Source organism: Pavona decussata, unplaced genomic scaffold, assembly GCF_977016875.1.
Source record: "Pavona decussata unplaced genomic scaffold, jaPavDecu1.1 SCAFFOLD_52, whole genome shotgun sequence".
Classification (NCBI taxonomy): Eukaryota; Metazoa; Cnidaria; class Anthozoa; order Scleractinia; family Agariciidae; genus Pavona; species Pavona decussata.
Window position 1 is genome coordinate 2,195,636 of NW_028145474.1, and position 16,865 is coordinate 2,212,500.

Sequence of the window (16,865 nt, forward strand, 5' to 3'; positions counted from 1 at the left end):
TCATTCTTTCCCAACCTCAGTCTTCTGACGAGCTAAACCAAACTGATATCTTTGCCTGGATTACCACATATATCTCGTTCGTGTTGGTATTGATTCGTATTGACTGGGTTTTCGCCACCAACCCTACATATAAATAGTCCTTTATCACACGGCGGCCATGTTGAGACTCAGGAGAACAAAAAGTAAGGGTTATTGGCCTGGAACGAGGGGATATGTGATATATTTGTTGGCTTCACACTACAAGCTAAGTTAGTTTCAAGTAAGCACTTGATTCAAGTGCACTTGAAAATCTCAAGTCACACTTTAGAAAACTTGGCTTTACACCTGGTGACAAAGTATACACTTGAAGCACAAGCTGTCAATCATCGTTCGCGGTAAAATCAGAAATGCGACTGCTCGCCGGAAAATCATGAAGCCTTTACAACGGAAAAACGTTTTGTGTTGTTTACTCTTTATTTTGTCTTTAATTTTAACTCAGAGAGTTTTAACATTACAGGAAATGCATAGGTACTTCATTGTTTACGAGTACTTGGCGACAAAACAAAAGAACAGGCGACATCTTCTGAACTGAAAATCGATGGTTCAGGCTGTCCGTAAAGATGAAATTCAAATAAGATCGTAAGTTTAAATCGGCTTTTCCTTCTTTTTTATGTTTACTTACAAAAAAGACTGTTCCATGGAGTCCTCAAACTGCGAGGCGTATCTCCAACCATCCATTTTGATTTTTTTTAAAATTAATTTTAGTTCACGGCAAAATGTTTATCTGTCCTGGCACCGCAGCACGTGGCTTTCAATTGGTTTCCCTTTCCCTATTGGTCAAGTACGTTCTCAAGTGTGGTGTTGGCCATACTTGGCGGCGTACTTCGGCTTCTTTGAACTGCGAAAGTTTCCATGGTCACTAAGTAAAGTTCAAGTTGGTAGGTTTTACCCCTTCACACTCAAAGTAGGTTTCAAGTGCACTTAGATTATACTTACAAGCTCTAGTGTGAAGCCCCCTATTACGCCCGAGGGCATGCCATGAGGGGAATATATCACATATCCCCGAGGGACAGGTCAATAACATGCTTATTTTTTCGGTTGGTGAGGATTCCTAATAGAAACAAGGACCTTAAATAATTAAATGCTTATTTTATACCAGGTGGAAGTCTAATACATAACATTTTTTTAATGGCAATAGTAGGGCAGGCAGCGAGATTTCGGCCGTAAAGATGTTTTTCTCAACTGTTTTCTGAACTTTGGATTATTCACGCAACAATTTGTATAAACAATTGCTTTTGTCTGCTGGTATGCATGGCGGTAAACATGTTTGTCACTCTTGATAATCACTGCATTCAGTACACTACACGTGGTTGAGCGGCTGCTGTTAAATCAGTTGGAAATAGTGTGCAGTCGGCTATCGTTCCGTGTGGAAACAACGATGAGCGATTGTTAAGATGAAGTCTTTTTAACCGAAAACTTCTTACACTTTCTTTGCTGAACGGATTAGTGGTCGTATTCCTCCAAATGTAAAGAAAGCTACCAGTGGGACAGTACGAGTATGGAATGAGTGGTCGCCGATGAAAGAACCTCCCTTCCAACTAGTAGTCGACAAGAAGATGAGTTGGAGTTTGTTGCTGTGCCTGTTATTGAATTACTAGTAGTAGCAGTAGGAGTGAAAGTTATGTTGATCATTTTTTCTTTAATAATGAACGATTAAGAACTCGTTGAAATGTTTGAGATTACTAAATAAGGGGAATAAGTCGAGCGGTATATGGCGAGGGGGAGGGGGAAATATATATTCCCTCCCTTGTCATAATCCCCTCGTCCGTTGTTATCAGCTATTATTTTCAGCCCCGCCCTCCCCTTTTACAACTAACTTTTCAGACAGTTAATAATTGACAGGGGCTATTGAATATATTCAACCGAAAAGAACAAAGGCTGAACCGAGCCAACTGAAAAATAAGCTTTGTTTTTGCACGGTAAGCCTTGCACTGAATTCGCGTCTTGGTGAGGCTTACCGTGCAAAAAGAAAGCTCTTTATTCCCCCGAGACTCAACATGGCCGCCAAGTGCAGTGACAAAGGTCTCGAATTTTTGGTTCCAAGCCTTATTGAGGGGCTGTTTACATGGAGGGAGAAAGATCCTAGCCCTAGGAAGATCCTAGAGGGCGGATCATCCTAGCGCCATATTTTCCTCTATCCAATTTACATGCAAAAAGTTGTACTTGGCCCTAGCGCTAGGATCTTCCTAGAGATAGGAACTTCCTAGCTGAGAGATAGGAAGATCCTAGCACCAGGAAGATCCTAGCACCATGTAAACTACTTTCGCTCAGAAGATCCTAGTACTAGGGACAAAAAGAACAAACATGGCGGCGGCCGGGCGTTCAGCGGTCTTCAGCTGCTAAAAGCCGACAGTTATTCTTCTTTTCATTCTCCACTTGGTAACTGCTTCGGCCGAAATTTCTGCATGTAAAGCAAACGAAAAGTTTTTCCGCCTTCTAGGATCTTCCCAGTGCTTGGATCTTCCCCTCTCCATGTAAACAGCCCCTGAGTCTATTGCCTGAGTTCCCAGTAGAAGACCCTGCAATCTCGTACCCAGTGTCTTCAGGCTTTTTGGTCAGCGGGGCAACGCCAGGAAGACTCTGGGGACATCGAAAAAATTCAATTTTTTTGATTGGCTCAGGAGGGAGAGGTCAACTCGTGGGCTCGGCTGTCCGGATGATACGGGCTATCGTGACGTCACTTCCTGTGAAGCGCGGGATTTTGTACAGTTTCGAAAATGGCGCTGGTGATTTTGTTGCATCAAACGACTTTTTTTTCCAGCCAGGCTCCGGATGGGGTTTGTTTTCTTGCTGAATAGATTTTTAATCTTCTTTTCTCGATAAAGGTAAGTGTTCATTTATTTTCAACCCATTAATTATGCTGAAATTATTGCAGTGAAGAGTTACGTGTACTTGCGCTGATCGGAAAAGTTGAGATTGTCCGCGCCAGAAAAATTACATCTTATTAATTATACAAAGTACTGGTGAAACTGACATTTGGCTCGGGACGAGGTCAAATCTTAGTGAAAACGTTCCAGTTGAGATTAGTAGGTTATATTCGACTGTAAAAATGATCAGTGCGTTTTTTTTTCGCCGAGTGAAAAACAGTGAAAATTATGAGTTTGTGTTTTTTGCTGAAACTTGACCTGAAGTTATAGAATTTGCCTCTAACATTATTAAAATAATTGATAGATACAAAATGATGATTCAAAGGAGTTTATTTTAATTTACCCATGCCATTTAACCTTTGTAAAGAAGACTTTTGCTGAGCAACCGAGAATTTTTGAAAAGCTTGCAAAATATGCGGCGGACGCCCGAGAAAACGGACTTTCTTTTGAACTGATAATTACTTTTTGCGAGAAATTTCTCAAAATTTCACGCCAAATCGTGTACTCCTGACTCACTTTTCTGCCCAAACATATTCGCAATATCTTCAGCTTTCTCTAGATCTCTAATACGGAGACATTTTGTCATAGAAATAAACTTATGATCCACAAAACAAATGAGCAAGGCGACGATCAGTGCTGTGTTTCAGTTGATTTACATTAGTAAGATGATGAAAGAGTTGAAGTTGAGTTAAACTTAAGTACTAGTCCAGTGAGTAATTGAACCCTTCTCATGTATTCCAAACCTGTGAGAAAAAAACTTGTGCATTACCCCTAGAATTCTGATGTTTAGATACAGAATGTTTGGACTATTTTGCCTTGAAGCTGGCGCCTCGCACGGAAAGTCTTGTCATATTTTCCTGTTTTTGTGACATAATTAAGCAAAAAAAGCAAACCCCATTGCCCATTAACAATTACCAACTAGCAAATTACTTAGTACTGAAGGGTTCTTTACAACGTAGCTTTTCCGATAACTGGAGAAAACAGTGTTTTCGCCTTTCTTTTCGTGAGCGCTCGGCCAGACAGTACCGGAGAAATGCGTTTAAACCCACTGATCATTTTTATTAAGTTGTAAGATAATTGTTTTTAATGACCAATCGAAAGCTCTTAACCACAGTAAGATGTCACTTTTCCCTCCTTGTTAAATTCTTTTGGATTCTCAAGTTATTTTTCTTCAAAGAGGCGCAGGCTGTCACTGTTTTGTCGCATTTGCTATCAACCAGTGTCAAACTTTTACCTGTTTTCATACTTGAAATATTAATTTCATGAGCGATGATGCTGTTTTCATGTATTATGGTAATAGGTTAATACATAGCTATGATTCTTTGATGGCCTGGCGTAGAATTATTTGACTGATCATCCAAGAAAAAATTTGGCGAGGTTGTAGTTTATCAATCATTCAAACTTCCCGGGTTTTACCTTCCCGGGTAGGTACTTCATATATGGTAATTATTATGTCCTCACTTTTTATTTTGATAAGTATGTACCCAAATTCTTTTTGAAATCATTATGTCCCCAATGTTACTCTGTTACCCTGTTACCCTGTTACCTTGTTACTCTGTTACCATGTTACCTTGTTACCCTGTTACCTTGTTACCTTGTTACTCTGTTACCTTGTTACCTTGTTACCTTGTTACCTTGTTACCTTGTTACCTTGTTAATCTGTTACCTTGTTACCTTGTTACCTTGTTACCTTGTTACTCTGTTACCTTGTTACCTTGTTACCTTGTTACCTTGTTACTCTGTTACCTTGTTACCTTGTTACCTTGTTACCTTGTTACTCTGTTACCTTGTTACCTTGTTACCTTGTTACTCTGTTACCTTGTTACCTTGTTACCTTGTTACCTTGTTACCTTGCTACTCTGTTACCTTGTTACCTTGTTACTCTGTTACCTTGTTACCTTGTTACCTTGTTACTCTGTTACCTTGTTACCTTGTTACCTTGTTACCTTGTTACTCTGTTACCTTGTTACCTTGTTACTCTGTTACCTTGTTACCTTGTTACCTTGTTACTCTGTTACCTTGTTACCTTGTTACCTTGTTACCTTGTTACTCTGTTACCTTGTTACTCTGTTACCCTGTTACCTTGTTACCTTGTTACCCTGTTACCTTGTAACTCTGTTACCTTGTTACCTTGTAACTCTGTTACCTTGTTACTCTGTTACCTTGTTACTCTGTTACCTGGTTACTTTGTTACTTTGTTACCTTGTTTCCTTGTTACCCTGTTACCTTGTTACTCTGTTACCTTGTTACCTTGTTACCTTGTTACCTTGTTACTCTGTTACCTTGTTACCTTGTTACCTTGTTACTCTGTTACCCTGTTACCTTGTTACCTTGTTACCTTGTTACTCTGTTACCCTGTTACCTTGTTACCTTGTTACTCTTTTATCTTGTTACTCTGTTTCCCTGTTACCTTGTTACCTTGTTACCTTGTTACCTTGTTACCTTGTTACCTTGTTACCTTGTTACCTTGTTACCCTGTTACCTTGTTACTCTGTTACCTTGTTACTCTGTTACCTTGTTACTCTGTTACCTGGTTACTTTGTTACCTTGTTACTCTGTTACCCTGTTACTTTTTTACTCTGTTACCTTGTTACCTTGTTACTCTTTTATCTTGTTACTCTGTTACCTTTTTACTCTGTTACCTTGTTACCTTGTTACTCTGTTACTTTGTTACCTTGTTACTCTGTTACCTTGTTATCTTGTTACTCTGTTACGTTGTTACCTTGTAACTCTGTTACCTTGGTGCCCTGTTCCTCTCCTACCTTGTTACCCTGCTGCTCTGTTATCTAGTCGTCGTAATTGTAAAGAAAAGGTTCAGTTTTCCGCTGCTGAGGAGATATTCAAATGCCCATAATATCCTGGCGAATTGATAGTTAGGCTGGAGTGTCTTGAATAGAAGTTCCCGTGATAATTTCTATACAAGACACTTTTGGGGAGTAATGTGCAGGAATATGATCTATAGATTGTGTTCATGACGGTCATGAATCAGTAGAATGATTTTCGTTCAGGAAAATACTCAGTTAACAAATTTATGACAAACATAGTTTGTCTCTTCATAATAATTGCTGTAATTCCGTTTTAAACTAGAAACGTAAGATTTGGAGTACCACAGATAACCATTGTTTTTTGCTGTTTCGTTGTTGTTTAAACTGTACACAAAAGCAAGCTCGCCAGGTGTTCACAATATGTGTACACGCGAATGACACTTATATTTGCTTATGTGTAAGTTACTCAGTTGTAGTTCACTTGAAGGTAAATATACATCAGAGAAACCCCCTTAATTTTTTTTTCTGAGATAACACATCTCGGTTAAAAGGAAAGTGACGGCTTTATTGTCGGAGAACCGGGGCGGATTTGTTTTAAGAACTGAGCCTTGTTTTTTTTTTTTTTTTTTTTTTGGATAAAATCAAATTCTATTCGTTGGCTTAGGGTGGTGGCGTATTGGGAAAAACGGGGTTGACATTTATGGTTGTCTACTCATGGAGCTGACAGTCTTGCCTTCTGCTAAAATCCACGCTTTCACTCAACTTAAAAGCCCTCAAAATGTAATTCATTTCACTTGCTGTATTTTGGAAAAATTGTCGCGGAAAATGCCAGCATTTTCAAGCATCCTAGCAGTTTTTAATTTTACAGTCAACCCAGGTCACGCGTGAACGATATTTTTGAAATTTGACCGGAGTTTTGAAATTTACATGTCAGTTTTCAAAATCGCCAACGATATTTCAGAGTTCCCATATAAATTTCCCTAGCTTATTGACAGTATAAAGCTATGAATTTTTCTTTACATTGCAAAATTGAATATTTCAAGAATAATAATTGTTTCCCAAGTATTTTGAATCTTTTTTTCAGTTAATGCGTCTTTTTCGGAACGATTTCCAGAGAGATGTCCAACATTTTTCACACGTCGGACATTACAAAGAGAAATTCGAATGTTCATTTCATTTTGCCTTCACTATACAACCGAACACACACAAACTTGTGAGGCAATGGGCGCATCGGTCAGCCAGCCCATGGTTTTATTGACACATCAATAAAATAAGATATACAAAATACAAGCTGTTACAAGCACCATAGCCGGACACGTAAACCCGAAAACCCCGTAGGGAAAATAGGGACCGTGTACCCCCGACCAATGCTATGGCGCAACCTTTGGGGCTTTAAGGTTAAGAAATTACAATAAAACACCAAATAAGAAACTGAATAACAAATTATGGTCTGGCGAAATAACAATAAAACACTGAAAACAGAAAATACAAACTGAAATCAAACAAACTGATGCAACGCCGATGGAGGCTGACCGTAGAATGTCACAAGTTACACAACGGACTCTATTTCAAATCCCCTAACCATGAAACCTCACGCGCTACACTAGCACCCAGTTCTCTGTTCCGTGTCGGCAAAATATTAATTTATGCCAATGCTTATCACAAATTACATATTTTGCCTTCACTACACAACCGAACACACACAAACTTGTGAGGCAATGGGCGCATCGGTCAGCCAGCCCATGGTAGAAATCTAAAGAAAGGGCTAGAGCCTACAGAGACAGAGACTTTGACACTTCAAGCCTGCTAGCTAACGAATCCTTAACATAAATGTTTTTAGCTGTAGAAGTAGCCCAACGGCCATGACGCTGAAGATTCCTCTCTGACACACCGGAACTAGCTGCCAAGGTAGCACCGCCCGATCTTGCTGAATGTGTGCTAAACTTAGAAATGTCAGGAACAATACTTGCAAATGACTTCTTGAAAGACTGCCTGTAAGAAGAATAACTAATAGGCTTATTAACAGAAATAAGGCGCTTACGACAGCCTGAAGACGTAATAGGCCTAAACACAAACCCATCGGAGCCATCAATAATACCAGCCTTCAGCATATATGACTTAAGTAGGGTACAAGGACAAGTGCAAGAACCAGACTCAGCAATTACAATGGATTTCCCCTCCCTCAACTGATCCGTCTTACTTTTTGCGACATTGATAGTAACAAAACCTTCATTAAACTCCACGTCCCTACTGCGAATGAAACACAACTCAGAGCTTCTAACAAACCCAGAAAAGGCTATAACAAACATGACTAAATTTCTTAATTGCAAGAGATCTTCTTGATCGCACTCTGAAGCAAGAATCTTGAGATGATTCACATCCAGGGGCTCCTTCCTGTTGGTGGCTGGACGACTTGCAAGGCGAACAGCTCCATCTTTTACTGCGACAACAGTAGAATGCAAGGTAGGGGAGTCAACTACGGCCAGGAGATGGACCCACTTGAAAGCATAAAACGCACAATTGATAGCGGAAACAGAATTGGAGGACTCGAGAATATGCTGCAAATAAAGAGCACAATCAGTAGGCCTCACTGGAAACTGGGATGTGCCCAGGACATCTCTGGCAAAAACTTTCCATCTATTGAACGCCCTTAAATAACTCAGAGAGGTACCAGACGCCCTGGAGGCCAGCACGGTCGATTTGAGATTCTCTCTTAACTGACGCACTCTATCAGTGTCCTGGCTATCTGAAGACCAGAAACCGGAAACGAAGATATCTAGAGCAAAAATAAAGAAGAGGACAGATGAGAGAAAAAACTATGAATGTCACAAAAATAAAGGTTTTATTGAATATGCCCTGTAATAAATACAAGCAAACAAACGCTCTTAAACAAAAACAAAGATAAACTAACACAGCTATCGCCACCCCTCTAGGGTAAACACCACCATCCAGGGAAAGATACACACTAAGCATGCAACAAAAGCCTAAGCCACCCATCAAGGGTGAAAAACAGCATGAATAAAAAAGTTAAGGCTATAGGCAAAAAACATAATATGACTATCGTAACAACGCCCATAGATGGCCATGTAACAAACAACATCTCTCTAGAGTGAGCACATTAATAAACAGCATCATAAGTCTAACATAACAAAACCCATCAAGGGCCATGTAACAAATAACACCCATCTAGGGTGAAAATGTTCATAAATAACATCATATGACTATTATAAGAACGCCCATCGAGGGCCATGTAACAAACAACACCCATCCAGGGTGAGCACATTCATAAACAGCATCATATGTCTAACATAACAAAACCCCTCAAGGGCCACGTAACAAACAACACTCATCTAGAGTGAAAACGCTCATAAACAAAATCATAAGACTATCATAACGACGCCCATCGAGGGCCATGTCACAAACAACACCCATCTAGGGTGAGCACATTCATAAACAGCATAATATGCCTAACATAAACAGACCCCTCAAGGGCCATGTAACAAACAACACCGTACCAATCTAGGGTGAAAACGGTCATAAACAACCGCAATAAACACGTGTGACAAATAAAGTTAACTAGTTAAGGCACCCTGGCTTATGGTACAAAATGATGGACTGCGCAGTCAGAAACAGGGAACTCGAAAACTGACACGAGACGAAATGGAATCAAACCTAGGGCTGATACTAAAGTCAATACGGAGGGCCAATGTCACAAAAGACAAGGGCCTACCCCCAAAAATTGAATTCTTAACTTTCCCTCTAATGAAAAGATTAGGAAAATTAGGTAGGATAACCCAGTCATGAATGAACGGACTCCAATGCAGACCGTCAGAAGACAGGATTGGCCAGAAGTGGGCAGACTTTCAAAGAGGAACAATCAACGTTCCTTTAGCACCGCAAAGCTTCAAATGCTTGATAACTCTACACGTTAAAAACACAGGAGGACACAGCCAATTATTATGATGGGACCAGTCCTGGGCAAATGCATTGACGCCACTAGAACCGGGCTGATAGAACTTGGAATTAAACAGCTTAACTTTAGCGTTGTATGAACAAGCGAATCTATCGCAAGTGTGAGGTCCCCATAGCTCGTCAAGGGAGTTAAACACCACATCGTTAATCGTGTAGTCATCATAATCAACAAATTTGCTTAGATCATCAGCAGCAGTATTAAGGTCTCTAGGAATCCATTGCATATCAGTAAGAATGCCACTGTGCAAGCAACTTTGATGGATATCCAATGCAAGCTGTTGAAGCGCAGGAACTTTGGAACCAGTGCTAACAATCCGGACAACGTTCTGATTATCGGTGTACCACGCAACTGACTGAGATTTCAAGCAATCAGTAAAGGCTTCAATGGAATAGGAAACAGCTAGCAACTCTCTAAAGGTAGAACTCTGCTCCTTCTCAAAGTCCGACCAATTTTGATGAAACATCTTGCCCTCGAATTCAATGAAACTAGCACCAGCTGAAGCGGAGGCATCTGAGTAAACAATTTTGGAAGGCTTCTGCTTAACCGGCCAAATGGGAATCCATTAAGACTCGACACATTGTCTTTCCAGAAATTTAACTCAGCCAAGGCTTCAGGCGACAGAACAACATAAGAGTTCCAAGACGGCGCAGAGTTGATCACTGCAAAAATATTCCTAGACATAAGCCTAGAAAAATTGCCGACACAGTTGCCAAGGGATATAATCTTTCCGCAAACACGAACGAGGATAAAGAAGTAGCCAACAGGAACGCCAAATCTTCTTGTAAAGAACTAATACGCTTATCGGTAGCAGAAATTACTGAACAAGACATGTTAAGAACAGTTCCAAGCCACGTGATAACCTGAGTGGGCTCCCAAACACATTTGTCTTCGTTGGGTAGAAAACCAGATTTAAGTAAATCAGCATGGACTTGCAAACTCGCAATCTTGGCTTTGTTACTATCGGCGGCAGCTCCAAGACCATCATCCAGAAAAACAACAATCGCTTTCGCTTCGGATCTCCATTTCGTGATTAAGGGCTTGAGCAACTTCGTAAATAAATACGGCGTAGAACTGAGCCCGAAAGGCAAAACAGAAAATTGAAAAAATCTAGTGCAACCAGAAGGAAACGTCCACGCAAATGATAAATACTTCCTATGATCTGGAAAAATGTCAACGTGATGATATCCGGACTTCAAATCAAACGAAAACAAAAAATCGCCAGGGTTTAGAATCTCTTTAGCTACACACAAATCCTCACACCTGAATCTGCTCTTAAAAAGGAATAGATTAACATGACGAAGGTCCAAAATTAGCCGCTTTTTGCCAGATTTCTGAACAGAAACGGACAAAGGGTTAATGATGACAGGAGCTTCAAAAACCTCGGTGACACATCCTTGAACAATAAGGTCATTAATGGCGCTGTCGACAAAAGCTGATTCAGACAAAGCAGAAGAATTATTCACAGCGAAAAAAGGCGGAGGAATTTGAAAAAAAGGCAATTTGTAGCCAAATTCGATAACATCCAAAATAAATCGAGGCGCCCCAATGTCAATCCAGAATTTGAGAGCTCGACGAAGTCTCCCTCTGACAGACAAAGAGCCAACACCAGATTTCAGCACGCAAGAATCGTCATTAGCACGAACAAAAAATAAATCATCGGTGAGATCACTCTGCCCTTCATAAACAGAAAACTGATCCAAATCAGGCTCGGAATAAAGTCATTTGGACTGCTGATTAACACTAGAAGGGCCAGGCTGCTGCAAATAAGGGCAACAAACCCTCCAGTGGCCAGGCTTGCCGCAGGCAAAACACGCGCCAGAAGCAGATCTTTGGGATAAACTTTGTGGACGAACTCGCGAAAACAAACTGGGCAACTGGGAAGCCGACAGCTGCGGAGTTGTAGCGGAGACTGATGGAGCAAGCCTCTTTTGCAGGCCTGACCGGGGAGCAAAACGCTTTGTCGACCTTGCTGCTCTAGATTCAGCCCGATAAATCTTTTTCTCATCCTCTTCATCGTCCGCGAGATCATGATGCTTGTATTCGAGGACTGTTTTCCAGCCGTAGGGAGATTTATCCGCAAGCAAGATCAATTTCTGACGTTCCTTGAGCAACTCCATACCTTTCTCAAGTGCCTCCTTCGTTTTCAGGAAATCTTTCGCCTCAAGAGCGGACTGAGCGTCCTCGACGGCCTCTTTAACCGCTTTGATAGCGTTAAACTGATCCTCGTTGCTCTTCTTTTTGAAGTGGGGAACTGAATCGCGCTTGATTCGCTTAATCTCAGACATTTGTTGAGAGGCAATGGACTCGTTAGAGCGCTTGAGATCAGAAACCGAGGACTTGACGAGTTCCTGAATCTGCATGAGAAGGCCACTATTATTCTCCGCGATAGCTTGCTTCACAGCTGCTTCATCCATGGTGAAAGGGACAAAACGATAATGGAAAACGACTGAAATCAAACAAACTGATGCAACGCCGATGGAGGCTGACCGTAGAATGTCACAAGTTACACAACGGACTCTATTTCAAATCCCCTAACCATGAAACCTCACGCGCTACACTAGCACCCAGTTCACTGTTCCGTGTCGGCAAAATATGAATTTATGCCAATGCTTATCACAAATTACATATTCTTGGAATTACTGTTTACGCGTGACCTGGATTGACTGTAAATGGTCTGGCTACGCCCCAGAATCTATACCATAATTTTTTCGGATTTGTAAATGTTAAATTATTGCAAAGTTCTCGTTATAAAAGAGATGGAAAATGATAACATATTTGGGGGGGGGGGGGGGGGGTGCCGCTTTATCTTCACTTGCTAGTTTTGTAGTGTTATGATTGCCGGGACTTTGCAATTTTCATCAGTCTAAAGAGCAAGTTACTGTGAGAGCACTATTGAGCCTGAAGAAAAGAAACTTCTTACAGAGGAATATGGCTTATAGAGCTAGAGGGGTGAAGATTTTTAAACTCGAGGTTTAGTTAGCTTTATGAACAAAACTTAAATCACCTAAATTTCGCACCACAAAAAACTTGTATTTGTGTGCGCGTGGAATGCCAAGTTTTCCTACAAAAACCGACTGATTGGTTTTGGCCAGTTTTCAAATGACATGTATTGAAGTATTGGTTTTGTATTTTGGGAACAAGGGAAAAGTAGGAGGCTTGATAAAGAGAGGGTCTCTAAAAGAAATTGACCAGGGAGAAGGCTTGAGAACTGTTAATAAAAGCGGAAAATAAACAACCGATACACTGTGAGCATGTTTTACTCAAATCTCATTCATGTTGTAATTAGGTAATTCCATCTTAACACAGTCAACATTTGTTTTCCTTGTATGGGAGGAGATAGCAAGGGGTGACAGGCCTATACGACTTCTAACAATGGAAACATTTTTGATGTGTAACCTCTTTATATTTTTGCTCTGACAAGCATGTCATTTAGAGATTTTCCTTTTTTAAAGGAAATTAGTGGTGGCTCTTTGAAGATTTCTCGTAGGAAAGGCTGGTTTTGTATTAAGTGCCATTTTTCCATTAAAACATGTTTGAGGCTGGGCACGTTGTTATCGTGTTTACCAGTGTTCCACAGAGAAAAAAAAATTATCGTCAATGGAACGTTTCCAAACTGTAGGTTTTACGACGCTGTAGCAAGCAATGTGAGTTTGCAAGCAAGACCGCGGTTTCGAATCTTACGATTCTCGTCAGTTGCTATTTGAACATTTGTTATGGGGAAAGGTAGAGTGTTGTACTCAATTCCGTTCCGCCGGATAGTATATGGCAGTTTTGGATTTTTATAGCCACTAATGTAGTATGGTAGGATCATTCTGATTGGTCCTTGCCAGCCAGTCAGATTGCTGTAATTTCGATCCGATGTGGGCTCAAGCTATGGGTTGTGTTTTATAAGAGGTATTTAAGTGAGATATTTTGTAATTGTAACGTCGGGACCTTGGAGTGTTTTGGAAACATTATGCTTAGTAGTATGCAAAGAGGTTCTTTTGATCAATGGGCTTCCAACAAATTCCTCTAATTTTGCGTTGCTATACAATTTGGTAGCAGAGTCAAATGAGGTAAAGGAATTGTCTTTGACTGTTGCAGTGAAATCCACTGCACAGGTAGCAGCCAAAATGACACACTTGAGAGACCATTGTGCCTACAAATTGTAGTCCAGCCCGTTTTTAATATAAGAGATGGCCACAAATCAGAATCAAAACCATTTGGACTAAAACTACGCTATTTCACTTCGGCAAGGTTACAGTGCAACTACTGTTACCGGGGTAACTTGAACAAAACTGGCCAATCAGATTGCAGGTCAAGTACAATGAATTTCAACCAAAGCAGATTGAACCAAACACGAGTAGAGGCACAACAACAGTTAAAACCCAAAACTTTTGGAATTATTTACTATTCGTATCATAATGTGATCCCATTGGCAAGTTTTAAGCGACCCTGATAAAAGTAGTCTCATTGTAACGTAATTGTAATCGTTTTGCAATCATTTTGTTTTTACAATCGTAATTGTAATTGTAATCGTTTTGCCGATTACGGCTCTACAATGCGAATAGCAGAAATTGCAACTGGAAATTGTTCTTGGTCACTCGGCTAAGGAATCGAAGTCCATTTATTTACATTTTTGGAAAATAATCAGATTTTTTTGAAAATAGATAATTCACTATTTTCAATAAAGCGATTATTCAATTGAATATCGAAAGTAAATGCGTTTTCGCTTTGATTTCATTACTACGTTCTATGATTGGTTACTTCATGTAGCGGTAAGCTTTGCAAATGAATGGATGGATAGATGAATGAATAAACGGAATGGATGAACGAATGAGTGAATGAACGAATGAATGAATGAACAAATGAACGAATGAACGAATGAGCGCACGAATGAATGAATGAATGAACAAATGAACGAATGAGCGCACGAATGAATGAATGAATGAATGAATGAATGAATGAATGAATGCATGAACGAAGGAAGGAAGGAAGGAACGAACGAACGAACGAACGAACGAACAAATGAATGAATGAATGAATGAATGCATGCATGCATGAACGAAGGAACGAACGAACGAACGAACGAACGAACAAATGAATGAATGAATGAACGAACGAATGAATGAATGAATGAATGAATGACTGAATCAATCAATCATAAATCAATAAATCAATCAATCAATCAATCAGTTAATTAAGGTGTTTCATTGATACTCAAAGTATTAAGCAAAGGTTATTTCACACAAGGGAGTACTGCGTTTAGGACGAACTTTAGAATTCTAGGTTAAATTTTAAATAATATACAATAAAAATATAAAAAAATGCGTATACGATCAAAGTTTGAACTTCCTACGACAAATACTGATTTGAACAGATAGATAAGTAAATGAAATAAATGAATGGATAAATAAATAAATAAATAAATAAATAAACAAATAAATAAATAAATAAATAAATAAACAGTTTCATTAAATAACAAGCAGATCATTTTTCACCCAACGAAAATATTTCATCCGTTGGGATTCTTAAGACGCAACAAATGATGTGCCTATGGAGAAAATTAACAGATATTTACAACAGCATACTTCTTCTTCTTCTTCTTCTTCTTCTTCTTCTTCTTCTTCTCCTTCTTCTTCTTCTTCTTCTTCTTCTTCTTCTTCTTCTTCTTCTTCTTCTTCTTCTTCTTCTTCTTCTTCTCCTACTTCTTCTTCTTATTATTATTACTATTATTATTATTACTTTTTAACATCTTGTACGTCCTATTTCCGTATCAGTTCCAATGACCACTAAATCCTGTAGCCATTTTTCTTGAACCTGGGATACCGTCTAAAACGGGGATGAATATGAGCACAACTTTGACTTCCAAAGTCGGCGCGGCAATCATCATTTTCATTATTATTAACTAGAAATACGTGACTCGCAAAACCTTGCGAAGCTAGGGCTGGGTGGACAGCTGACTTGAAGTGAAGAAATGGGCTAGGGCAGCTGGAAAATATGAATTGCGGTATCGTTCTTCATGATAGTGATTGAGAGGATAATGTGCCCCCGGGAGTGTGCCCTTTGAATAGCCACACCCTTGTGCCAGTAGTTTGAGCACACCAGACTCTGGGAGTAATACACCGTAATTAGCAGCACGCGGGTAGTAATAGATACCACGGACATAGTGAAGTGTTACCCTGCGCAACGGTCTCCCTTTTACCACCAACTTTTTCACTTCCAGAAGTGAGCAGCATTATTTTAGATTCTCCTTATAATTTCAATACAATTTCAAGGAAACAGGTAATGAATTAAGGAAACAAGGGGATAGTGTTTTGCTATGACACCAAACTTTAATTACAACTGAAACCAAGAGAGGATCCCTTGATCCTCTCTTACTGAAACTCAGAAAGTACAACATTTGTTATAGTTGCAACTGCTTTATTCGCGTAAACGAACTGTATGTACTAATAACATGCGCTGTGGTTGCGTTCAAGAAGGAAACTTCAGTTGGCAATATGGGAAGTGATGGTTATTAAGTGATGTAATTTTCCCTTTGTTTTGAGTGCAGAGTGAATAGTTGCAAGGCAAGACTGGAGGGAATCGAATGGATAACAAGTTACTATGCTTTAGAAAAAAATTCCCGCCATTCCCCCTTGAGTCTCATCTGCTAACTATCCACGAACGAAGTTGTTTGAATGTACTCCATGGATACAAAATTTTGATATTGACCCAAAAGTACTAAATAAGAAAAGTTATGTCTTTACATTGAAGTGCAATTTTGTTGTCATTTACCTGGCAGGAAAGGTTAGGATGTAAAGATTTTCTTTTCTGTTACATCTATACTGGCAACACTAGCTGAACTGAAATGTAAGAAATAAAATTTGTGGACTTGTGGACTTTTCTTATAGTCAGTTACCTTAACTTGAAAAAATATATAGCGCCTAGAGACTGGCGATGTGCGATGTTATGATAAAGCTGCATTTGTGAAATGTAGGCGGTTGACGTTTGTGCAAATTAATAGCGGTGCTGATATTGATGTGTAGCGATTTCAGCAAGTTGTTGTAATCGTTCCTCTTCTCTTAGCCTTCGTTGTAGTTGAGTGCTTTTACCTATCACCTTGAGTCTTTGAAATGACAATGGCTGCAGAACTACGTTATCTAAAGAGCGAACTCTAGAGAGTGTCACAAAACTACATCCTGTAACGTCTTTCGGCTTTTCCTTGGTCAATAACCACTGTAGATAATGTTTGTCCTTGCG

The 16,865-nt window shown here is 39.7% G+C and overlaps 2 protein-coding genes across 2 annotated transcripts in view; both read right to left on the minus strand.

Annotated features, from left to right (window-relative positions):
• Positions 1–16,865, minus strand: part of LOC146480890 (uncharacterized) — a 126,573-nt gene that overhangs the window by 15,016 nt on the left and 94,692 nt on the right. The gene's annotated exons all lie outside the window — the stretch shown is intronic.
• On the minus strand, positions 10,450–12,236 carry LOC146480892 (uncharacterized). The gene has a single exon (XM_085109051.1). It carries the CDS (start codon positions 12,056–12,058, stop codon positions 11,363–11,365), a length of 696 nt encoding a protein of 231 aa, XP_084965177.1. The 5' UTR covers positions 12,059–12,236; the 3' UTR covers positions 10,450–11,362.

Excerpts from the sequence above, each read along its gene's own strand:
- LOC146480892 (XM_085109051.1), bottom strand. The coding sequence starts at position 12,058 with ATGGATGAAGCAGCTGTGAAGCAAGCTATCGCGGAGAATAATAGTGGC.